The sequence below is a fragment of the Populus trichocarpa genome, chromosome 14, assembly GCF_000002775.5.
Source record: "Populus trichocarpa isolate Nisqually-1 chromosome 14, P.trichocarpa_v4.1, whole genome shotgun sequence".
Lineage (NCBI taxonomy): Eukaryota > Viridiplantae > Streptophyta > Magnoliopsida > Malpighiales > Salicaceae > Populus > Populus trichocarpa.
Window position 1 is genome coordinate 12,784,162 of NC_037298.2, and position 25,456 is coordinate 12,809,617.

A 25,456-nucleotide genomic window follows, 5' to 3' on the forward strand; every position below is an offset into this window, starting at 1 on the left:
ATTTCCCTAAAGACAGAAAATCTCTACAGGATGCGATGGATCCAGTTCCAGATAGCTGCTAGCATTAAGCCATGTCGGAAATGATCCTGAAATCTAACTCTCTGCGATAATGACAACTGAGATTATTATGATGACTCTTTTTAGGAAAGGAAAGGAAAAGATGATAAGGATTGTGGACTTCCTTGATTTGACTGTGCTCACTTCACCCAGAGAACAAGACAGCCACATCGAGAGAAAAGGGCTCCACGTTTCCCTTCATGCGCCAACACAGAGTGACAGGCCAAAAGGTGAGCTTCTCAGTCACACAGCCGAGCACAATCGCACAATGCCACCTCGCCAGCCCTGAACTACGTACGGAACAATCATGGTTGCAGTGCACCCTCTCTCAATTCAACCCAATTACTCCATTGTCACCCTCGCCAGGCAGGTACGTTGGGGGGGGGGGGGGTGGGGGGCGCAACGAGAGGAAGAAATTCGCTCCTTCTCTTCTCCTCGGGTCTCAATTGCCTCGGTTTCATCTCCTTGTTGCAAAAGTCTAACTTCCGTTCTCTAATGCATACAAAGTGGCTGTTGTGTGCATCTTTGGACTCTTCTAGCTTTTTATTTATTGATGTTTTGCTACTGTTCCATTTCCATGGGCCCCACTAGATTAGCGGTTGGGCCTACGTGTCAGCGAATTTTGGGGTCTGCTCTCTGTATTTCTAACCCCTGTAAGTGAGTGCAAATGCAACAAGGAAGATTTTGAGCTGTGAGACAGAGAGAAATGAGTGACAAGAAAGGGGGTCATGATGATGATCGTGAGGATACGTTTCTTGGAGGAGAAATGGGGGGGTTTTCAATGGAGGGCCATCATTTCTTGGATGGTTTTGACAAGGAAAATGATGGGAGATCAGGGTTTCTTGAATTTGGGTATGGGTACCCTAACCATCAGTACTTTGAGCTCAAACTCCCACATGATGATACTCAACTTGGTCACCTCAGTCCACTTGGTGACTCTGATGAAAATGATGATCCGTTTCTTGAACTCCAAGAAACTCTAGAAGCCCCAACTCCTCATCATGTGCCTCAAAATGAAACTTACCACCCTGCCATTGTTTCTTCTAACGAGGAGGTCGGTGGGGTGGTGGTGGAGAAAAAAAAGGAAGAGAACAACAAGGAGGGGCTTGAGCAGCAGGCTCCATCCCCTCCTCCTCCTCCACAACAACTTCATAATCACCTTCGCATTAGTTTTACTTCTGATCTTAAACCTCGTCTTAGATGGACACGAGACCTTCATTCATGTTTCGTTAATGCTGTCAAAGAGCTTGGGGGACCCCAAAGTTAGTCTATCCCCCTCTTGAAAAAAAAAACATCGTTATTTGGTTTTTCTATTTCTTAAGTTATTATTATGTGTTTTAATAGTACTTTTTCTCAGTGCATGTTCTGAAATATTTAATGATTATATGATCATCTCTCTGCTGTTTCTTTTTTTTCTGCATTAATTTCCATCTGCACGCTTCTTTTGGTATGCTAGAGAGGCCTAGTTGTTGATGATTATAAGATCATCTTTTTGCTTTTTCTAAAAAAATAAATATAGTTACAAAAACCTCTACTCGATTGAACAGGATATATGCCTCTTTTGATATGCCAAGGATGACTAGTTGTTGATGATTTTATGATTATCTTTTTGCTCTTTCTTAATTTTATCTGTACTAAAATCTCTATTGATCAAATAGGATCTTCATCTGCATGCATCCTATGATGAGCCAAAGTTTTTTTGTTTTACTAGAATTCATAGTTGTTTACATCTAGATCTGAAGTTTGCCTGGTTGGATCTTTTTTTAATAACCTTCTGAATTTTCCTTTGCATGCGCTCCTTGAAGAAAATCATTTTTTTTCCTTCTTCTGTTAAAGATTTCTTCTTTGAAATGCTTTTTACTTCAGCGAATTTGCCTCTCTCTCTTTATTTTTCTTCCCTTCTGTGTGCATCATATTGTGTTTTCATCTAAAGAAAACAATTGCATAAAGCACTACGGTCTCTATCTGCTATGTGACCTTTTCTCTCAAAGAGATGTCACTCTAATATATGGAAATTCTTCCTCAACTGTGTGGCTTTCTTATTCTTTGTCCTCTTAGCATGCAGGTCATTGTCTGTGCTCTCTGTTTATTATCTGGTGTTATGTTCTTAGTTTTTATTTTTCATCTTTAATATTGTGTAGATTAGTTTAATGCAAGCCATTGTGATGGATAATGTTGTGATGTATGATTTCTTTGAAACAAGTTCAGTATTTTGTAATGCTCTCTTAATGAGTTGTTTTTATTAATTAGTTTCACCAGATGCGATTATTGAAATATTATTGAGACCAATTTGGTGCTCAAATGAAGTTATGATTTACTTATAAATTTTTTTCTATGTTTGGTATTGTGAAGCATGCATGTCGTAGAAGTTCTGTGGATGTGATTTGTTAAGGTTTTCTCTTAAAGGTAGCAACACTTTTGTTCGATTCTGTTATCACTATATATGTGATGGAAATCTAGCAATCGCATGTTCTTTTGGTGGAAGATCTTTTTTGTATTGGTTAATGGATTATATGTCACACTATTGAATCCCTACTTGGAGATTTTGGTATTTCTAGTGGTTCTCATAAACTGCACTTGGGATCATAATTGATCCTTTGCCATGCACGTAGAGCGAGCTTGTCAGTATCGCAAATTTGTCGACTCGGATTTAAATTCTAACTGATTTTTTGTTTCTTAATGTTTGTCGTGTTCTCGTAGTTTTGATAAATAGAAAACCATGAGAAATTTGTTGTTCAAAATGTGTTTGGTGGACGTTTATGCGTATTTGTTGGTTTCGTAAATGTTCCCCTAGTTTGATTGGATGATTTTAGAGAAAATCTGGCAATTCATGGCTTGCACCAATGAGTCTTTATTGCAAATAGCCGTTAGCGCTCTCTTTTTTGTTTTCATCTTTTTTCCAGTCTTCTTTGATTTTCAGACACGTGCACGGCTTCAATTTTTGTTTTCCTTTGGTTTTATGTGTTTCAGCAGTTATTTGAGCTTATTGTTCCTAGTTTGAGTCACATTACCAACTGAGAGTTCCTGCTGGTATTCTTTCCCTTTTTCATAAATGGCTTAGGATGCAGTAGTTTTGATTGCACAGATAAGAATTTACCATAGAAGTCCATTAGTGCACTCCTTTCCATTTTTACTCTAGCTAGCTTTGTGTTTCTTTTCTTTTTTTACCATAGAAGTCCATTACCAACTCATGTTTTCTTTTTTTTTTTGTGTTTCTGTATTTAGAATTGAGCTAACTATTACTACTTACTAGTCTCAGTCACATGGTAATGCAGAGTTACTATTATTATTTTCATTTTGTAATTTTATACTAAATGTTGCTTAGGATATGTAAAGCCATTTGTTGTGTAATTCACTATGTTTCCTTCTTTAGAAATTACTGTTTCAGCTGATAATGCTAACTATCATATTCAGCTATATGGTTCAATACGTTGGTCTTAGCATGCATGGGAATATAGGTGCAAAAAGCAGGGAAAGCACAATAGAATCATTTGATAGTAAAAGAAGACAATGTGGACTCATCTAAACCTAGTGGCCTGGAGGGCTCAATCCATATATTCTTTGGGATTTGGTTCCATCAGACTGAGATGCAGTGGGAAAAAGATAGTATGCTAGGAGGGACTAGGGGAGGAGGGAGGGATAAGAAGTGAAGGATGGGGTGTTTCCTTGGTTTGGCTAGAAGGATAAGAACCCAAGGACGTGTTGGGAGGATCCCTCGATTCCTTCTTCATTTATAGTTTTTAATCATCCTAATTTGTGTGAATTGACTAATATACATATCACTTCATTATCCAAACAACTATATGGATGGTAATGAAACTGTTTGCTTAGTCTACTTGTTGGACGGTTAGGATTCCTTGGGCGGTTTAGGTTTTACTATAAATACATATCATGTAACCCTATTTCGATATAGTGAATAAAAGCATGTTGCTCCTGTGGATATATGCACGTTGCGGAACCACGTTAAATATTGTGTTCTTTCTAGTTTCTCTTCTATTGCAATATTCATTAATAATTGCAAAAGATTTTTCACGACACATATTTTGCGCATAATATGAGATACAATTTTATTTTACTTAAAATTCATTAGTTTACCTAGAATGTTGTATCATTCTCAACAAGTAATTTACTAAATTTATTTCTTGTCGGGCCTGATACTGTCTCTAGCAGGTGAATTGTGTTGTATTTTGTTTCAAACTTTCAAGTATCTAACCATAATAGCTCACGAAATATTACATCATTTGCTTTCTTTATTATATTTATACCACTTCTTTTAGGTGTTTTAGTAGCTTAAGCATCTCATGCCATGCATGACCTGTGAATCATATTTGCAGAAGCAACTCCAAGGTCTGTTCTAAAGTTGATGGATGTTGAGGGATTAACCCTTTTCCATGTCAAGAGCCACCTCCAAGTATGTTTATTTCAATTGCTAGAGTTGAATGTTAGCACTTCAAATTGTTAACATTTTAGAATAAGAGTGAAAATTTAATTTTATACGAGGTGTTGATTTATTTATATATGATTATTGCAGAAGTATAGACAAGGCAGACATTCGGTAAGGGAATTCAGCGAGCCACTCAGAAATGGTGAGTCTTTCTAAACAACACCTAGTTGGGAATCTACCTGTCATTATTCTTCTATCTGAAAATTCAAGGTCATCAATTTAGTAAATTGAACACAAATAACTTCTGTAAGATTCAGCAACATCCTTTTGTGCTAACATTTTAGAATCATATTAGGGTGAAATGTTTGGTATTTTCTCCAGTTGTTATGTTCGAATTATATTGGAAATACATATTAGGGTGAAATGTTTGGTATTTTCTCCGGTTGTTATGTTCGAATTATATTGGAAATTCATTATTCTAAGCCTTCGTTATCCTCTAGATATCTCCCACGAGGGAAAAGGGAAAGTTCTGATTTAATGCCGGTGCTATCGAGGGCTTGATAGTTAAGAAAACAGAGAGAAAGAGAGAGCATGCTTGATCTTTCTATGCAAAACGAAAAGCTTTCTATAACTTTGAGTAGAGCATGTCATCATGAACCTGATATTGTATTCTGAATGAATGGAAGGTATCTCAGCTGCTCAGGGATCCGAAGGCCCAAGTAGCTCTATGAACTTGCCCCCGTCGCAAACGAAGAAGTATGATTAATATTTTTGTTGTCATTTGGGAAAACCCTTGTTCTGCTAGTATTTGGGGTTTTATTTTCATTTTGCAATCAAGCTAACAGCTCCAAATTTGTTGTTTCCTGGTGCTTCCATGTCATATATAGTCGACCCAAAGGCAAATCAAAGGTTAAGAAAGAAGATCGAGGCAGCCTTTATCTGCAGATTCAGGCAAGCTTCTTCTCCTTGTTTAAGAATTATTCTCTTTATTCTTTAAGTTGAAAGGATCTCACTGTTCATTATTGATATTCAGTTCTAAGCATTACACATGTGTTTGATAGCCTCTACATTCGGAATGTTACATGGACAACTTGGTTTGTGGTTGTCTGCTGCGGATCAAAACAGCAATCAACAAGCTACTCCTATGCTTGTGGATTTTGTATTCATTTCTTAAGGAAATGGATATAATTTTTATTTTTATTTTCCTTTGAACTTCATACCAGAGTTGAAGTTCATCTACTTTCATCGTGTGCAGGCCCAGCGGACTATACATAGGTATCTGCATGCACAAGGGAGTTACCTCAGCATAGCAATAAATAACGCGTGTAAGTTTGTTTCTAACCAGTGCGTTGAAGGCACAGCCCTGGAGAATGGCAATTACTATGGGCAAGGCTTCACCGGATCAGGAAACGCGGCCCTGCTGATGCCGTATTTTTACCAGAACCAGCTGAACGCGAGTTATGCATGTAATTCAATGGAGGCAGTCAATGCAGGTATTTCTGTTGAAATGCCACGGAGTAGTTTCCAAACCCCAACGACAGTTCAATCTGGGACTGAGAACAGCTTCGTTCCAGTCGGGCATTCAGCAGGTTCATATCTGGAAGGTTCCAAAACACTTCCTGGACAAGGAAGCGAGGGGGATGGGGAATCATATGAGGGCCCTGTGGACGACTATTTGAACTGGGATGACACCTGCGCAAACATCCTAGCTATCGACTATGGTCGCTTCGATCCCGACAGAGGTGCCGGGACCTCTAAATGACAGGCCGAAATCAATCATCAGAATTTGGTTGGTCTGGCCAGTGAATTTCTACCCTTGCATCAGGAGTGACCTCCCTACCTATCTATGATGTAATTAACAGCAGTAAGACTGGATTGTGAAGACTTTCAGCAGTTAGTGTTATGGTTTTTATTTATGAAGAAAGTGCTTTGAATGTTTCAAGTAAATATTCCACTCACCTACTCCTGCATTTTCTATCTGCTAACGCCCGTACCTTCTTCTAGGTCGGAATTTTGTTTCCTACTGAAATCTCTCAACCTTGGGATTAAGGTATTGCAAGATCCAGATTTAAATTATTTGTTTAAACAAAGGTGGATTTTGGCACGTGGCTGACGTCCTCCCCACCTTAAGCAAGGCAAGTTTTGATCTTGCGTGACAAGGCGTGCAAAACGAAATTTGATCTTGCATTACAAGGCAATTTATCTATAGATTAAGAGTTACTGTATCTAAAGTGCACTGGCAGACACATGATAGGAGCAGGAGGCGTTATTGAGGCCTGAGGGTACTCCTAACCTGCCTGGACAATGTTACCAATAAATATTTCTCCAGTTTCCATGAGAGAGCTAATTAATGAAACTAAGGAAGATGCATTCAAATTGTTTGGAGATTTTAAGGAATTGCATTGCCTGCCATATGCACTTCTTTTATCAAAAAGAAAAGGATACAACAAAGTAAATCAACACTACAACATTTCTAGAGCAACGGAAATGATCAAAACATTTTACGCGCCCCAAATGAAGCTGCAAACTACTATCATGTCTTCTAACCTGGAAAAAACGTATGTAATATAACAGGCCTTGATGGATTCAGGATATCATCCGAGTCTTTAATACAGCACAAGTTGATCAGCTAGAATTTAGCACGTGCGAAAGATGTGAACCAAGAGAATTTCCTCATACTATGGAGCAGACACCAATGGCAACGTTTTAGTCTATCTTTACAGATGAGAAAAGGTAATGCACAAAGTAGAACGATGTAAGGAGACCAATGGTGCCAGTAGACAACATGATTGCAATTGCCATGATCAGTGAATAGCCCAGATAGAGTATGGCTGACACGGGTCCACTCAAACTCTGTAGGTCAAAGACCAGGTAATTGATGGAGTACAGAAAGACAAAGATTGAAACTGAACCAGAAGCAAAGAAAGCCTTCCACCACCACCGCCAATCCTCCACACAAAGATGCATGTAGGTAAGAACCACAGACACTTCAGCACAGACAATAACCAGGAGCAGCAGAACTATCAGCAAGAAACCGAATACATAATAAAACCGTCCAAGCCAGATGCTTGAGAGAATAAAAAACAGTTCAATGAAAAGGGTCCCAAAGGGAAGGGTTCCGGCACCCAGGACAAGCACCCATGATGGCAATTTACGTGCAGGAATTTCTCTTGGTATCTGGTTTGTTCTCACTGGGTATTGAATTGCCTCAGCTCGTGTCCCCATGAATCCTCCCAAGAGAGTGAGTGGCACTGAAATGCAGAACCAGAGGGACAAAAGGACAAAATACAAGGAAATAGGAATAGCACCAGTACTATGGCTTCCCCAGAGAATGAAATTCAAAATTGTTAGGATAACAAAGACAATCCCAGGGAAGAAGGACGCAACTGACCAAGAGATGGACCTCCATCCTTCTGAAGTTCCTTTGATGGTTCTCCACATGCGTACTGCAGCATAGCCTGCAGCAGTACCTAGGAAAAGATACAGAAGAATCATCCCTGTCAGCAGCATTCCTCGTGAAGCTGGCGACATGAAACCAAAGGCTGCAAAAACAATAGTAACTACTGCCATCCCTGTAATTTGAACACCATCTCCAACCATCACACAGAGAAGCTTTGGGCAATCTGGTTCTCTGAACACATCACCGACAACAAGCTTCCATCCAGAAAGCTCCTCATTCATCTGTGCTTGAGCTTCTTTGTCTAGTTCCTCGTACCTAGTCAAATCCCTTCTCACAGTCCTTAAGAAGATGACGAAAACAATACCAGCCAGGAAAAAGATCACCATGAGTGAGTTCAGGATTGAGAACCAGTGAACGCGAGCACCTTCCATCTTCAAGTACGCATCCCAACGAGATGGCCATCTAATGTCACTTTTCACAAATTCAACCACGTAGGTGAAGGATATCCTCTCTTGCTCCCTTATGATCTGAGACTTGTCGAGATCCGAGGGGCAGTCCACAAGTGAGATGTTGTCATAGATATGGTGCTTTGTCATCACTTCAGGATCATACTTAACACTGCAAGGCACAACCACAAAACCAACAATCTCGAAACCAGATGCCTTCTTCTTATCAGATTCAGAAATCATACCCATGCCTTCTTCCCCAGTACCAATAACCTCAACACCACTCCCTTCATACTCATGAACCAACACAGTGAACTTGAGGTGATTGATTATATAATCATCATTACTATTTTGTGGTGTATACCCAACAGGGAAACCGGTCCACTGAATGTCAATTCCATTTTGCTTGGCATACCTCATCACAGGCAAATTATCCAAAATCATGTTCACTTGATATAGATCACGTGTTCTCTGCTTCAGAAGCTTAACCTCATGCTCACTCAAAGGCTTGGTAGTGCAAAGGTAAACAGACTCATTCACATTCATTCTAAACCTGTAAGGAGAGTTATCGATCTGATCTCCCATAAGAAGCTCCCCAAGATTCTCAGCACTTTTTTTTATTCCACCATGGGGTTGGCAATAAGGGAGACTGTAGTAGCTAAAAGGAAGCTCGGTTTCAATAGAAGTTAAGGAGTTAACTTTGGCAACGATTTCATCCCCGGTTGAATACGTGTGCATATAGCTACCAGGCAAATAAAACCCATTGCATGCTTTGCCAAACAAAACCAGAAGAAGGAAAGCCCAACAGATCATGGGCGTCCTCATTTTCAATACCAGCAAAAAAAAAGCCACTGGATTAAACAAAACAAAACAATTTTAACTCAGTACTCAACCCAATCTTATGCCACAATGCACATCAATCAAACATGATTGGATCAACACGCACGCCACACCAAAACAATAGAGTCATTCAAAATTCCAAAACTCTTAGCCAATGATAGATCCATTAATTAACCATAAACTCGTATATCTATCGATACGAGCATCATCTTAATACAGTTAGATCTGATTAGGAAGCTTTACTTTAAAAAAAAATCAATAGCAGATCAGATATTTAGAACTGCAGAGCAATGCAATTACTTATTTAAAATAAAAGAGTAAAAGCACATTCCAGACACCAAAACCGAATCCACCATGAAACAATACTAGCAACGCATCATACCCAGATCTACTAAAATCCATAGGTATAGCATTAAATTAACAATAAATTTGAGGAGGAGGTTAGTTACCTCAATCAGATCTAGAAAAGTCGTAAACGGTTCGTGTGGAGAGAGATCGGATCCGGATTCGGAGATGCCCAGGGCGTTACGCAGAGCGCTCGCTCTTTCTCTCGCGAAGTGGAAGATTCTTCTGTGGGTTTTTTTTTGTCTTGTTTTGTGCGTGGGTGAACTGAAGATGGAGAAAGGGAAGAGAAATCACTGAAATGAAAAGGGAAAGCACGAATCGGGTGCGTGTGAGGTATGGAGAGAGTTACAGGGTTACTTAACGAAGGGTGTCTTTAGAAAAATGTAGAATGGTTATAGTTCAAAATATATTTTTTTTAATGTATTAAAATAATATTATAAAAAAATTACTTTTTATATAAATATATTAAAATAATTTAAAAACATAAAAATTTTAAATTAAAAATAAAAAAATATAATCTTAACCGTATTTATAAATATACATAAAATACTTTAAAAAGAAATTGGGTCGTTACGGCTTGGCCCCACTATGTATGGGATGGGTTAACTTAATTTGCTGACCGACTTGTCGGTATTCAAAAATTCTCATAAATCCCCCGACCGTTGGTGGAGATTAAGATAACCGGTATTTAATGAGAAAATAGTGCAAGGAGTTATTAAAAAGTTAATTTTGATGTATCCTTTGTCGTAAAATCAAAAGAGTTTTTGAAAACTAACCTTACAGGAGGCAAGGTCTCTATATTTGATTGATGAGAATAAAATATAAAAAATTTATTTTATTTTTAATATATATTATTATTAAATTTACATATTTAAAAAGTAATTAAATATTATTTTTTATTATAGTCTATATTGAGTATTAAAATTAATAATAATATAATAATCCAAGTTATAATATATGGTTCACCCTAGCAAGTTAACCCGAGACCTAGACCAATCTAGTTTAAGAAAAAATAGAGGAATAATTGACATAAATAGTTTCGATCAAAAACTCAAATCAACCTATGACTAGGTCAACCCAAGGTAAAACCTAAGTTAAAAAACCATTGGCTTTTTTTTATTTTTTTATCAAAACAATGTTATTCTGATCATTTTAAAAAAATAGAATTAACACAAGTTGACCCTCCTAACCATGACTCAAGCATTATCTCAGTTTGAACACGAGTCAAATCTTAAAACTATAATAATTATTATTTTTATTGTTACATGTCTTAGTTGGATAATTTTAGAATTAAGAGTTTTTTACAATGATATTTTAGAGATAAAAACTTTAAAAAAAAATTGTCGTTGAAGACATATCCACTTTATAGCTTCTATTTTGAAAGTGTAAAAGTTCATTATAAAATTGTTTAAGAAGTAGGTTTATTTTTATGTTCTTATCACTATCTCTTCAACCAAGCATTTTTATTTTCACATTGTCTCTACTTTGCTTTTTTTATAGGAGTCATTAGTTTTACTTTTTGTATTTTAATAAAAAAATCTAAAAAAGAATTATGTTATTTTATGTCTAAAAAGTTTTGAAAATGAAAATGAAAAATAAAAGGCAAACATGGTTAGATGTTTCTTATGCGCATTATTCCAAGAGTCATATTGATAATTAAAAAAAAAAACTACAAGGGATTAGCAAATCATTGTGGCCCATTGTAAATTAGAACAGTGTAATGATTATTTTGCCCTACTCAAACAAAATTAACTAATTTGCTATCAGAAATAATATAATCTTTACCACATGATCCGCGAGTTAATGTCAAACTGATTTGGATAAATCGGTCTTATCATAATTTTTAGTACACTAAAATAACTTGATTACTATTAAAAGCAAAAAAAAAATATTAAACTTGGGTTAATGAGCTTTTTCATCTTATCAATTTTTAAAACACAATGAAATGATAAAAATACTCTTAAAATCAAAATTTCTTTAACTTGCATCAAGGGGCATTTTAATCTCTTTGTTATGGTTTTTTTATAATGAGATCCACTTAAGTGTTATTTAGTAATTTAACAAACATAAATATTATTAAAACAAAGAAAGTGGTTGATGCTTCGCCCTCCATTCCTAGGTAGCATGTGTGGTCACAACATCTGGTTTGGTGCCAATGATCTTTTTCTTTTCTTTTCTTTCTCCTCCTCGATTTTCATGTCTAACCCTTAAAATTTTCAGAGCAACTCTTCAATTTGTTTTTCCTTCAAATTTGATCCATGTTCTTTTAATTACTATTTATTTATATGAAATAATTTATAAAATTGAAATTTATTTTTAATTTCATCCTCCTTTGAATTTTTCTCATATAACAGAATTAGTCATTTTTCTTTTTATTGCTATTTTTTTAATTTAAGGTAATTTTTTAAATTGAATTTTTTTTTATGATTTTATCCTTCTTTAGTTTTTTCCAATAATTTTCCATCCTCATTCTTTTGATTGATAGTTTTTTTCCTTTGGCAAATTTTTTAAGTTGATTTTTTTTAATTCATCTTTCAATATTAAATTGGTTGAAAATTGAGTTTCTTGATTGAGCACATGTCTAGAATTTCATGAGTTGTGAGTTTAGGAGATTAACATAGTTTTAAAAGATTTACCTGAATTTACATGTTTTTTTTCTTTTTTTAAGCTCATGTTTTTTCAATTTCATTTTTTAGCATTTATTTAATTGGAGATTGGGCTTGTTATTTTTTTTATTTTTTTTCTATTGGATTTTTCACCGATTTTGAAAATGATTCAAGTTATCCCACTTTCAACATTGAGTTTTATAATAATTAAGCTTCATAGTTTTATTTAATATGTTTTTGACGAGATTACCATTATATCACAATTAGGTCGCGAATTTAGCATTTGAAAGTTTAGGTGAACCCAGGAGGGGGTGGATTAGGTTACCCATTAAAAACTTCTTCATAGCTTAAAGCACAATACAACACAACCTAAAGATCAAACCAAATAAGTAACTCAAGTATCAATAGAAACAAACTTAAATAAACATTGAAACAATCAACATTTTAAGACGATCATAAATAAATAGAAAAGAGAGTTAAGAGGTTATGCACTCAGATTTATATAGAGGTTTGAACAATCGCCTACTCCTCTCCCCAAACCACCGTTTAAGAGTTTCACTAACACTCACTTGGTATACTTCATGGGTGAGACCAAACCTTTACACAATCTTTTTTACATGTTAAAGATTAAAACCTTTCTCAATCTTTTTTGGAGTTTAAGATCAAACTCAATCATTTTACGGGCTCAAGATTAAATTCAATCCTTCTGCACAGGCTAAGGATCAAACTTAACACTTTATCCTCTAACGAGTACAAGATTAGAAAACCTTTTCTGACCCATACTTGTAATTAGACAACTATTAAATCACTTAAATAGTCTTTAAGAGGTTTTTTCAAGTGTTTAAGTGTCACTTATACTTTCCACAATACTACCCTCTTAATATAATTGAATGGAATACAAATGAAGTGCTTGAAGAAACTTTACCAATAATAATTCAACCTTGTTTCTAGATAAATCAAAAGTAAGGCTAAAGTTGCAGGAGGTTGTTAAGAGTGAGAATATGATCATAATTTCGCCTTGAATGTCTTCAATCATTTTGCTGAAGTAAGAGGTATTTATAGGGCTAAAAGATCAAATTATCCATTCAGCACACTTTTCAAAATATTTTTGTCTGTTGAAGAATTGGTTAGATCATTGCTAAAACCGGTTAAACCATTTTACCAAATGGTAAGCTGATTTTTAAATCAGCTAGATCGATTTAGCTACTAGAAGAATTCTTTTGTTTTGTGTACTTTGGTATTTTCTTGGTTTTCTTATGTTTTTTTGGGTTTGTTGAGGTTTTGTAGGTATGAAAAATGATTCCTAAACGACTTTAAAGTTATTTGGCAAAATATTCTTTACAAAATCTTAATCTTTTAAGTTGAAAGTCGTTATTGTCTCAAGATTCTTGTTTGAAGTCGAAAATCATCATTACATCACTTCATGTATACATGTCTTGCCTCTTTGATGATTTATGTCGCACTCTACATCGCGATGACCTTTAAAAATTAGAAGAAAAAAGAAAAGAAAAATAGATATATGACATCTTATTCTTAAATGGAAAGGTCTTGTTTAAGGAGTTGTCATCTAGTATTATAGTCATTGGGAACACTAACTGATCAACAAAGATTCTATGATCCGAGACTAGTTACACTAAAAAGAGGATACTATCACCCTTAAAGCATTCTACCTAAGGTAGGCTGCATTGATGGTTTTGTCTTAAATTGTTATGGGTTGTTGTGTTATATTATCAATGGTTTGCCTATATTATTTTTACTCTGGCGTCAATAAATATCATGTTTGATATTTTTTTACATTGACATCAATAAATACCAAGATTGATATTTCTAATTCTAGCATCAATAAATATCAGGGTTGGTATTTTTAATTGTTATTAGTGAATATTTTTGACTTTGATGTCAGTTAATACTAGTTGTGAATCAATTTACCACGAACAATCTTGAGTTGAGTTCTCAGATGGACATTGAAACCACGAGAATAGCAAAAATAGAATTTGAACCCTTTTAAAAACCTTCTCATTGTTTATTTTCAAAGATAAAAAAAAAAAAGAGTTTGATTTTATTTTTTTTATACATAGGCCCAATAAGCCATTTATTTTTGGGTAAGCTTTTAATGGACTTAATAAACTTGTTATCAAGGCAAAAAACAATACATCTTTTAATGCCAAAAACACAAACATCTATTTTTTATGCTAATAATGATATTTTTATGTTAAGTTATACAAAGAGATATTTTTTAGTCTTGGCCATATGCAATTTTTTTAAGAAAAAATGAATTTTTTTGGCATTCTTTATTTGTTCTTTTTTTTATATTAGTTGTTCTAACATAATAATAATAATAAAATAAAATCATGCATAACACATACACCCATTCTTTAACAATTCACTCTCACACATTTATAATTGCACATTTACAATTTAAATCACAAGCAAAGTTTTGAATTTTATTTTTTACACAGATCTTCTTCTTCTAGTTTAGGAGGGAAATAGAGACTAGCTTGTGAAAATCAAAGGAATGACAGTGGAGATGGAAATTTGCTAGTGACTGAATCGTGTTTAGTTTGTGGGTGGTGTGTAGGTGGTGTCAGGTTGAAAGTTTGAAGTAAAGGATAGAGAGGCTATCATTAGGTATGTTTTAGCTTCAGGTTTAATGAGTCTATGGTGGTTTTATGGGTCTTGATCGGTCTATCTTCTGGTGTTGACCAAATAAGGAGGTTGGTGTTGGGTCGTTGCTGGTGATGGTTCGACCATGTGTGAGTTGGTGGCAATATGGTGCTAGTTCAGTCGGTTGAAGGTGCGATGAAGGGAAAAGTCGTGTTGGGTGTGAGCTACTAGTTTATGGCTGGGCTGCTGATAGGGTGGTGGAGTTGAAGTTGTTGCTTATGAAAGAGAGGTTGGCTTAAAGAGGAGGAGGAAAGCTTGGCATCGTGGGTGGCTTTGGTTAAAAAAAAAATGAGGAAGAGAAGGGGCAGGTGATCTAAGTGGCAGCTGAAAAGAGAGAAAAACAAATAAAAGGCTTGGGGTTTTTATTTGGCGGTCACAGTGAGGAGTGGCTAACTACGGGGAGGGAGAAAAAGGAAAGGCAATCGGTCTTATCTCTTTTTTTTTAGGCAGAAAATGAACAGTATTTTAGGTCTTCTTTATTTATTGTTTTTTGGGTTTTCACTCTCTCGTAATTTTTTGGTATATACTTTTTTTTTATATCATTTTTTTATATACTCCCTCTCTTTTTTTGTCGTATAAGTTATGTATTTATATTTGAGAGTTTCAAAGTTCCAAACAAACACGAACTCTCTTTAAAAAAAACAATTTGTTTAAAATTTAAAATCAAAAGGGTTAACTAAAAATATTCTGATAATCTTTTTCAAACTAAAGATCAGGAGAAAAGGGCAAAAGCACCTCTAAGCATTAAACCCCCTTTCTTATCAAATCTAACAAAACTTCAAAAGTGGTCATTTGAGAGGTGATCTTCCTTGAGAAACACTGAGATTTTAAAATTGGTCGTTGACCTATCTTGTCAATGAAAAATCCAAAGATTTTCATAAATGGTCTATTTGTTTCAGGCAAGTTGCCTATTGGTGAAGCATTCAAATATTTTTCAAAGATGGTTTAATTGTTTCAAACGACCTGGTTGTTGGTGTGAAAAACTCAAAGATTTTTCAAAAATGATCTAATTGTTCCAAACGACCTACCCGTTGGTGTGAAAATTCAAAGATTTTTTAAAAGTGGTTTAATTGTTTCATGCGACCTGTCCGTTTGTGAAAAACTCAAAGATCTTTCAAAAATGGTCTACTTGTTCCAGGCAACCTGGTAGTTAGTGTTAAATTCAAAGATTTTACAAAAGTGGTCTAATTGTTCCAAACAACCTGCCCGTTTGTGAAATACATGAAAGTGATTTCAACATTGATCTTATTTTCCAAGTGACCTACTTGTTGATGAAAAATACAAAGATTTTTTAGGTTGGTCTAATTCTCATGAGCAACTTGTCCAAGTGAAAAATATGAAGAATTTTGAAGATTTGTCTCATTTTTCCAGGTGACCTACCCATTCATGAAGAAAAAACACAAAAGTTTTTCAACATTGGTCTCATTGTAATGGGTGACCTACCCGTTTGTGAAAATAAATGAAAGTGATTTTAACAATGGTCTTATTTTCCAGGTGACCTACATGTTTGTGAAATACATGAAAATGATTTTAACCTTAGTCTTATTTTCCAAGTGACCTACTCGTTTGTGAAATATATAAAAGTGATTTCAACATTGGTATCATTTTTTTAGGCGACCTGCCCACTAATGAAAAACACAGATTTTTTAGGTTGATCTAATTCTAATGAGCGACCTGTATAATTGAAAATTACAAAGATTTTACACAATTGGTCTTATTTTTCCAGATGGCCTGCTCGTTCATGAAAAACATTAAAGTTTTTCAACATTAGTCTCATTGTAATGGGTGGCCTGCCTATTGATGAAAAATACAAAGATTTTTCAGGTTGATCTAATTCTCATGGATGACCTACCTAGGTGAAAAAATACAAAAAAAAATTAGGATTAGTCTCATTTTTCCAGATGACCTTCCTATTCGTGAAAAAAATAAAAGTTTTTCAACATTGATCTCGTTGTGGTGGGTGACCTATCTACTGATAAAAATACAAAGATTTTTTAGGTTAGTCTAATTCTCATATCCAAGTGAAAAATACAAAGATTTCTCAAAAGTGAAAAAATTTCAGAAGTATTTTCAAATTTGGTCATTTTTTAGGTGGTCTGCCTTTTGATGGACCTCATCGAGGATTTTTCTTGTAAATATTTTGCAAAACACATTGTTCCATGCTTTGGAGTTAGATGATGTGCATGTATTTTTACCTAATTTAAAATATAAACCCCTATTTCCTTCTCAGTCTCTTTGTTGCTTGATTGGTAAGGTCTTGTTGTTTTTTATTTGAGTCTTCTTAGCTGTTTGGTTTTTAGCCCACTCAAGCTAGCCCAAATAAGTTTTTTTCTAGAGTATTTGTAATTTTACACAACTCAGTCTTTATGGTGCTCATCTCGATCCATTTACTTGCTGTAAATTCTTTGTCTTGTTGATTAATTTGAGGGGATCATTCATTACTTCCTTGTCTCATTGCTAATAACATTAAATGTCATTTGTTATCTTAAAAGGTCTAAACTGCCTCTTGTAAATAACAATGCAATCTTGTCTCGTTACCAGAAACATTTCCTTTTCACTATTACCTTGAAGGAATCAAATTGCCTTCTAGATACAACATTGCCCTCTTGTTTTGACCATTACCCCTCAGTGAGCTTTGTTAGTTACTCGAAAAAACAATGGCTTTGAGCAACCCTTCTCTCTTTATTTTTTGCTTAGTTTCAGTAAAGAAATCTTTTATCCATAATGAATTTTGAAATCTTGAACATCTTATTTTTTAAAAACAAAAATTGTTTCAATGTGAGTTTAAAATAAATTGCTATTGAAATCTTCCAACTCTCTTGGAATTTTTTGGGGAAAAAAATGATTTATTCTTGTATTGGCGAGATTGAAATTGTTGAAGGTACATGATAAGGTGATCTTCTACTTTTATGGGTTTCAAAGTAAGAGGCTCAAGTAAAAGCTCGAGATTTTATTTGAGAGAAATTAAATTTTTTTAGCACTCATTTTATCAGCATGAATATAACGAGTAGCTTATTCACGATATCACGACTCTTATTAAAAAATCTTTTGCATTTTGAGAGCACCGTTTATTGGTCTAGATTGCTTGCTTGTTTGATTAGAAAGAACTTTTAAAAGCACATAATGTAGGCTAGCTCATGGTTATGAGAAAAAGGAATTCATAAAGCTCAAAAAGTGTTTCAAGATGTAACATCCCGGAATTTTCCACAATCACACATGTGAAAATTCAAGTAATTTTTTTTTTGAATTGCAACCACATAAGGAACTCATTCCTCATCCAAATAATTAAAATGACATAATAGAAATTTAATGCTACCTCACATAAAATATATGTAACTAAATTAAATTCAACATGGTAATAAATTCCTTCATTTATAAAAGTGATTAAATTAAATCCATCATAATATTTAAATTCCTTCATTACATGACTTTAACAATTCAAATAAAATACCCTAAGGCATAACAAAATACCAATTTGACAAAAGAATGGCAAAACAAAATAATGTAAATTATATTCCTTTCCAAAATTATATGTTAATTTTATCAAGATTACATGTATTAATCTTAAACAAAAAGTAAGGTCTCAAATCTACTAAATCTTGTCAAGTGGGGCCGAACCTAAAAGTTAATTTAATATTAAGAAAATTTGATTTGCATGACAAATAGAGTGACAACATAACAAATACAAATTTAACCGAACTATTATTCCTATTTATAATTAAGTTATCGAATAACTTAATTCATTTCCTTCACAAACAAGGATAATTCTTACAATCCAACCTTAGTTGGCAACTCCCAATCCGGGTTCCAACACTCACCGCCCAGACCCAGGCACATTCCAAAAAACTAAGGAATTCATCCATCCAAATGCCTAGAATAGGGCACCAGTCCTATTATACATGGCAAACTGGTCAACTCATTCCAGAACAGGATATCAGTCCCATCTTATAGAGCAAACTAGCTAACTCACATTAGTCCCATCAAAAAGGAGAAAACTAGCTAACTCACACTAGTCCCATCAAATAGGGAAAACTTGTCAACTCATACCAGTCTCATCAAACAGGGCAAATTAATCAACTCATATTAATCCCATCAAAACATCAATTCCATCAAACATGGAAAATTGGTCAACTAACACTAGTCTTATCAAATAGGAAAAATTGGTCAACTTAGCCTAGAACAAGGCACCAGTCTCATCAAACAAGGCAAATTGGTTAGCTCATACCAGTCACATCAAACAGGGCAAATTGGTCTACTTCATGGGTAAAACCAAGTCTTTACACAATCTTTTTACATGTCAAAAATTGAAACCTTTCTCAATCTTTTTTGGGGTCTAAGATCAAACTCAATCATTTTACGGGCTCAAGATCAAATTCAATCCTTCTGCACAGGCTAAGGATCAAACTTAACACTTTATCCTCTAACGAGTACAAGATTAGAAAACCTTTTCTGACCCATACTTGTAATTAGACAACTATTAAATCACTTAAATAGTCTTTAAGAGGTTTTTTCAAGTGTTAAGTGTCACTTATACTTTCCACAATACTACCCTCTTAATATAATTGAATGGAATACAAATGAAGCGCTTGAAGAAACTTTACCAATAATAATTCAACCTTGTTTCTAGATAAATCAAAAGTAAAGCTAAAGTTGCAGGAGGTTGTTAAGAGTGAGAATATGATCATAATTTTGCCTTGAATGTCTTCAATCATTTTGCTGAAGTAAGAGGTATTTATAAAGCTAAAAGATCAAATTATCCATTCAGCACACTTTTCAAAATATTTTTGTCTGTTGAAGAATTGGTTAGATCATTGCTAAAACCGTTTAGACCATTTTACCAAATGGTAACCTGATTTTTAAATCAACTACCGATTTAGCTACTAGAAGAATTCTCCTATTTTGTGTACTTTGGTATTTTCTTGGTTTTCTTATGTTCTTTTGAGTTTGTTGAGGTTTTGTAGGTATGAAAAATTATTCCTAAATGACTTGAAAGTTATTTGGTAAAACCTTCTTTACAAAATCTTGATATTTTAAGTTGAAAGTCGTTATTGTCTCAAGATTCTTATTTGAAGTAGAAAATTATCATTACATCAGTCATGTATCTATACCTTGCTACTTTGATGATTTCTGTCACGATCGATATCTCGGTGACCTTTAAAAATTAGAAGAAAAAAATAAATATATGACATATATTCTTAGATGGAAAGGTCTTGTTTAAGGAGTTGTCACCTAGTATTGTAGTTATTAGAAACTCTAGCCGGTTAACAAAGATTTTATGGTTCAGGTCTAACCATGCAAAAAAGAAGAAGATATCATTACCCACAAAGCATTCTACTTAAGGGAGGTTGTATTGTTGGTTTTGTCTTAAATCGCTATGGGTTGTTATGTTATCAATGGTTTGCCTATATTATTTTTTACTCTGGCTTCAATAAATATTAGGTTTATTATTTCTGATTTTGGTTAGTAAATACAAAGAATGATATTTTTTATTTTGGCATCGGCAAATACCAGGGTTGGTATTTCTAACTGATATTAGTGAATATTTTTTACTCTATCATCAGTTAATACTAATTGTGAATCAACTTATCTTGAACAATCTTAGGTTAAGTTTTGAGATGAACATTGAACCCTCGAGAATAGCAAAAATAAACTTTGAATCCTTTTAAAAACCTTCTCATTGTTTATTTTCAAAGATGAAAAAATGATGAGTTTGATTTTAGTTTTTTGTATATAAGCCCAATAAGCCATTTATTTTAGGCCAAACTTTTAATGAACTTGATAAACTTGTTATCAGGGTAAAAAACAATACATCTTTTAATGCTAAAAACACAAACATCTTTTTTTTATGCTAATCATGATACTTTTTATGCTATATTATACAAAGAGATATTTTTTTAGTCTTGGCCATGTGCAATTTTTTAAGAAAAAAATGATTTTTTAGTATTCTTTATTCGTTCTTTTTTTATATGTTATTTGTTAACACAAACCAAAAAAATAACAAAATAAAATAAAATCATGCATAACGCACACACTCATTCTTTACTAATCCACTCTCACACACTTATAATTACACATTTACAATTTAAATCACAAGCAAACACACAATGAACATATCAATGTAAATAAAATCCCTCTAAGCTCCCAAAATCCACCTCTAAAGGCAAATGAAACTGTCAAAATTAACAAAAAAAAAATTGTTAGAACAGTGTCAGTTTATGGCAATATGTAGGTGACACGCACAGCCGAGGATGGTAGGGCGTGCAAATGACGTTATGGTGTATTGAGAGGTGCATGGCGGAGTGGATTGGGAAACTCTTCCTCTCCTCTTTATACTAGCGGTGAAATTCACTATCATATACAAACAAAAACACCACACAAGCAAAGTTTTGGATTTTATTTTTTACATATATATACTTCTTTGGTTAAGAAGGAAAACAGGGTCTAGCTTGTGAAAATCAAAGGAACAACAGTGGATATGGAAATATGTTAATGAGTGGGTCATGTTTGGTCTATGGGTCGTGTGTAGGTGGTGTTAGGTTGAAAGCTTGAAGTAGAGGAGAGGGAGGATATCTTTGGGTATGTTTTAAGTTCAGGTTTAATGGGTCTATGGTGGTTTTATGGGTCTTGATCGGTCGGTCTTATGGTGTTGACTGAACGAGGAGGCTAGTGTTGGATCGTTGTTTGTGGTGGTTTGATCGTGTGTAAGCTTGTGGCAGTTCAGTGCTGGTTTAGTCGGTTGAAGGTGCAATGAAGGGAAAGGTTGTGGTGGGTGAGCTACTGATCCATGACTAGGTTGCTGGTGGGTGGTGGAGCTAAAGTTGTTACTTGTAGAAGAGAGGCTGACATGAGGAGGAAGAGGAGGAAGAGGAAGAGAGCTTGGCATCATTGGTGGCTTTGGTTTCAAAAAACAAATTGAGGGAGAAAAGGGGCAGCTGGTCTAGGTAGCGCTGAAAAGAGAGAGAAACAAATAAAAAGCTTAGGGTTTTTATTTGTTAGTCACAGTGAGGGAGAGTCTTGGTCTGTGAGGAGTGGTTGACTGAGAGGGAAGGGGAGGAAAGGCAATTGGTCTTGTCTTTTTTCTTTTATGTTTTTTTTAGGAAGAAAATAGACAGGGTTTTGGGTCTTTTTTATTTTTTTTTTGGGTTTTCACTCTAATCTCGTGATTTTTTTGTGTATGCTCTTTTTTATCTCTTTTTTTTATATGTTCCCCCTCCCCTTTTTTGTATAATGAGGTATGCATTTATAGTAGAGAGTTTCAAAGTTCCAAACAAACACAAACTCTATCTTTTTTTTTCAAATTTAAATTTGTTTAAAATTTAAAATCAAAAGGGTTAACTGAAAATATTTTGATGATCTTTTTCAAATTGAAGATCAGGAGAAAAGGGTAAATGCACACTATAGTACCTAGTTTTCCCACAAGTTGACAAATCACACCTTTAATCGAAATTAATCCCTGATATTTTAATATCTATTTCTTAACCCCTCTAAAAGATAAATTAATAGCAAATAGGTCAAAATTAGGTTAACAATTTCCTTGAATGATTTCATTCTCTTGAAGCCTGTATAAATCATCACAAAGCTTTATATATATATTCATTAAGTAGAACTACTTATCCTAGCTCATAAGCATACCTTGACTTTGTATATAATCATCATATAACTTAAGTACTCATGCATATTTCATATAAACTTAAGCATTAGTGCATGTTTTAAACCAGCATTTTTTTTATAGGCATTCAAATAACTAAATAATTATCTCATTATTCAAAAACATAAAGATTCAAATATGATATCATAAACGTTAAGCATATGAGATAAATCAAGTTAAGTTATAAGTTTAAGACAAATTGACTCTTGAATGCAAAACATGTCAAATATTGAGTTTAAAACAACTTAACTTTTGAGTATAAAACCAGTTAAACATTAAATTTAAAATGACTTAGCTTTTAAATATAAAATCAAGTTAAGTACAGCTATTCAAAAGTATTGCTAAACCACTTTGTTGAAAATATAGACAATAAACTTTTAGTGTGATCAAATAAATAAAACACAAAAAATCATTTAATCAAGTTAAAGAAAAAAATGATATAGCTCATTAAAGATATTAACTTGCACATGAATACATATAAGTAACATATTAATGAAACTTCACTTATTCATGTAAAACATTATTCAAAACAAAACAGTACTTAATTAGTATTCTTTCAACATATTAATGCAACAAATAAAGTCAATTAAAATATCATTTTTTTATGCTAATTTAAGTTGTCAATGTAAAACATGTACATAAACATACATTAAATAACATCAATCATATATTTCGTTATCATTAAAATCTGATACCATATATAAACATATATTAAACAACATCAATTACATATTTTGTTATCAACAGACTCATACAACATTAATCACATGTTTTTTATAATCAAAACCTTAGAATTGGTATGTATCTAGACTAATAGCATGCTAACCTGGATAAGCTCAGGTTGGGTCTTTTTAATTTTTCTTGGATTATATTTTTTTATGCAATTTTGTCCTTTAATATTTTGTTTGCTAGAAATTAAGCTTTAAATTTTACTTTCTATGGGTTATCATGTTCTCATTTAATATTTTTAATTCATTATTAGATAAGATCTTTCAACATTTGCTTTTTGTAAAATTTATTTTTGTATTTCAATTTCATACTTCAACATTAGATTGATTAGGAATTGGTCTTCGTGTTTTTTTTTTTCCCTTTCTATAGGGTTATCCCAATATAAGCCTATGATAGCAGGGTTAACTGGTTAACCTAGTTTAACTCAAGTTTTTTTTGTTGTTTTTTTTTTAAAAAAACAAATTCTTCAATATTGTCCTTTAATATTGGGTTGTTTGATAATTGAGTTTCATGGTTTTATTCAATTTATTTTCAATGGGGTTAATCCAGTATCATGACCAAGTTGCATATTTGTCATGCTGACCTGGATGGGCTCGAGTCGGTTTTTTTTACTTTTTTTTCGTTGCCAATTTTTGTTTTCATTTTACTTATTGTCGTAGTATTTTTTTCATTCATATTATTAAATTAGCCGAACTTATTAAATTTAATTAAGTCAATGAATCGAGTCTAAGATTTTTTTAGGAATGCTTGCATTGTTTTAACATTCTTTTTTTATGTTGGAAAAAAATCGGGTCAACCCGTGGTATAATACGAGTCATCTATCTAGTTAACAAAATACTAAACAATATGACTAAATCACAGTAACTACATGAATAATGTTTCATGTTTTTTCTTATTCAATTTCACCCCTTTTTTAATTTAGTTTTTTTTTTTATCATTCAATATTAGGTTGTGTTTGTGAATTGTGGTTCAAAATTTTTTTGATTTCTTTTCTTTTGGGTTATATATCAATCTCATGGATCCATTTTTTTTCTTGATTTCAATCTTCAACATTAAATCTATTGGAGGTGGAGCTTCGTAATTTTTTTATTCGTTTTCTATAAATTTATCTCAATTTTATAACCTAGGCTGTGGGTTTAGCATGTTAATTAGGGTTAACTCGGTTTATTTTTTTACTACTTTTTCTAATTGTTTTTTTTATTTCATCATTCAACATTAGGTTGGTTAGAAATTGGGCTTCAAGTTTTTTTTATTTACTTTCTATGAGATTATCTTTATCTCATGACTTAGGTCACGGGTTTTGTAGGTTTACATAGGTTGATTTTATTCATTTTTTTTTCCTTTTTAATTAAATATTTTCTAATTTGGCTGCATAATTTTTTCCGATTTGTTCTCTATAAGGTTATCTCAATTTAATGACATGGATTACGAGTTTGATAGGTTAATTCGGGTTGATTTGATTCTCTTTTTAGATCCTTTTGTAATTGAATATTGTTTTTTCAATTTCACCCTCCAACAAATCAATCTTATTTTTTATATATTTAATTGTTTTTTTTAATTTTATATTTCAATATTAAGTTGTTTGAGAATTGGATTTCGTATTTTTTAATTTGTTTTTTGTAAAGTTATCTCAATATCATTAATTTAGTTTTTTTTCTCTTCTCGATTTCAACCTTCAACATTGAATATGTTGGAAATGGAGATTCATAATTTTTTTATTTGATTTTTATAAAGTTATTCAATCTCATGAACCAAGTTGTGAGTAAGGTAGGTTACCCAGGTTTCCTCGGGTAGGACTTTTTTGTCATTTTTTTAATCTAATTTTTTTTTTAATTTTAGCTTTCAACATTGGAATTATTAGGAATTGACCTTCATAATTTATTTTTATTTGCTTTCTATAAAGCTATCACAATCTTATGACTTAAATCGTAAATTTGACAGGCTAACCCAAGTCAATTCAATGTTTTATCGTTATAATATTTGAAAAAAATATCATCCAATATATTGCCTTATCAATATTTTAAAAAAAATATCTTCCAATATACATTATATTTTAAGTTCATAATTAACAAAATTTTCTTATTAAAAAACATGTTAGTGAAGTTTGAATTTTTTTCTCTACATTAAAAAAATGACCCGACTGACCATATCTGGTGAGAGTAATAATTAAAATGATTCGGTAATAATTATTGCCCTATTTATTTTTACATTTAAAAAATACTCTTACAAAAATTTAAATATTTTTTTTTCTTCAAGTTAATTATTGTGGATTACAGCACCTAATAACAATATCTGGTGAGAGTTCTGAGGTTACACAATTAGAGTTGAGCCCGAAAC

At 33.2% G+C, this 25,456-nt stretch overlaps 2 protein-coding genes across 2 annotated transcripts; one reads left to right on the forward strand and one right to left on the reverse strand.

Annotated features, from left to right (window-relative positions):
• The first annotated feature begins 442 nt into the window (after nt 1–442).
• On the forward strand, nt 443–6,388 carry LOC7456027 (uncharacterized). The gene is made up of 6 exons (XM_052446805.1): nt 443–1,319; nt 4,392–4,468; nt 4,589–4,643; nt 5,128–5,197; nt 5,329–5,392; nt 5,697–6,388. The coding sequence occupies exons 1-6, from the start codon at nt 764–766 to the stop codon at nt 6,201–6,203; spliced, it is 1,329 nt and encodes a 442-aa protein (XP_052302765.1). The 5' UTR covers nt 443–763; the 3' UTR covers nt 6,204–6,388.
• A 440-nt stretch (nt 6,389–6,828) lies between these two features.
• Nucleotides 6,829–9,850, reverse strand: LOC7469351 (transmembrane 9 superfamily member 12). The gene is made up of 2 exons (XM_002321180.4): nt 9,577–9,850; nt 6,829–9,138 (listed from the first exon to the last, which is right to left on the reverse strand). Exon 2 carries the CDS (start codon nt 9,110–9,112, stop codon nt 7,148–7,150), a length of 1,965 nt encoding a protein of 654 aa, XP_002321216.3. The 5' UTR covers nt 9,113–9,138; nt 9,577–9,850; the 3' UTR covers nt 6,829–7,147.
• Between the last annotated feature and the right edge of the window lie 15,606 nt (nt 9,851–25,456).

Coding starts and splice junctions, on each gene's coding strand:
- LOC7456027 (XM_052446805.1), top strand. CDS start 764: ATGAGTGACAAGAAAGGGGGTCATGATGATGATCGTGAGGATACGTTT. Junction 1,320..4,391: donor AGAGCTTGGGGGACCCCAAA/GTTAGTCTATCC, acceptor TCATATTTGCAG/AAGCAACTCCAAGGTCTGTT. Junction 4,469..4,588: donor ATGTCAAGAGCCACCTCCAA/GTATGTTTATTT, acceptor TGATTATTGCAG/AAGTATAGACAAGGCAGACA.
- LOC7469351 (XM_002321180.4), bottom strand. CDS start 9,112: ATGAGGACGCCCATGATCTGTTGGGCTTTCCTTCTTCTGGTTTTGTTT.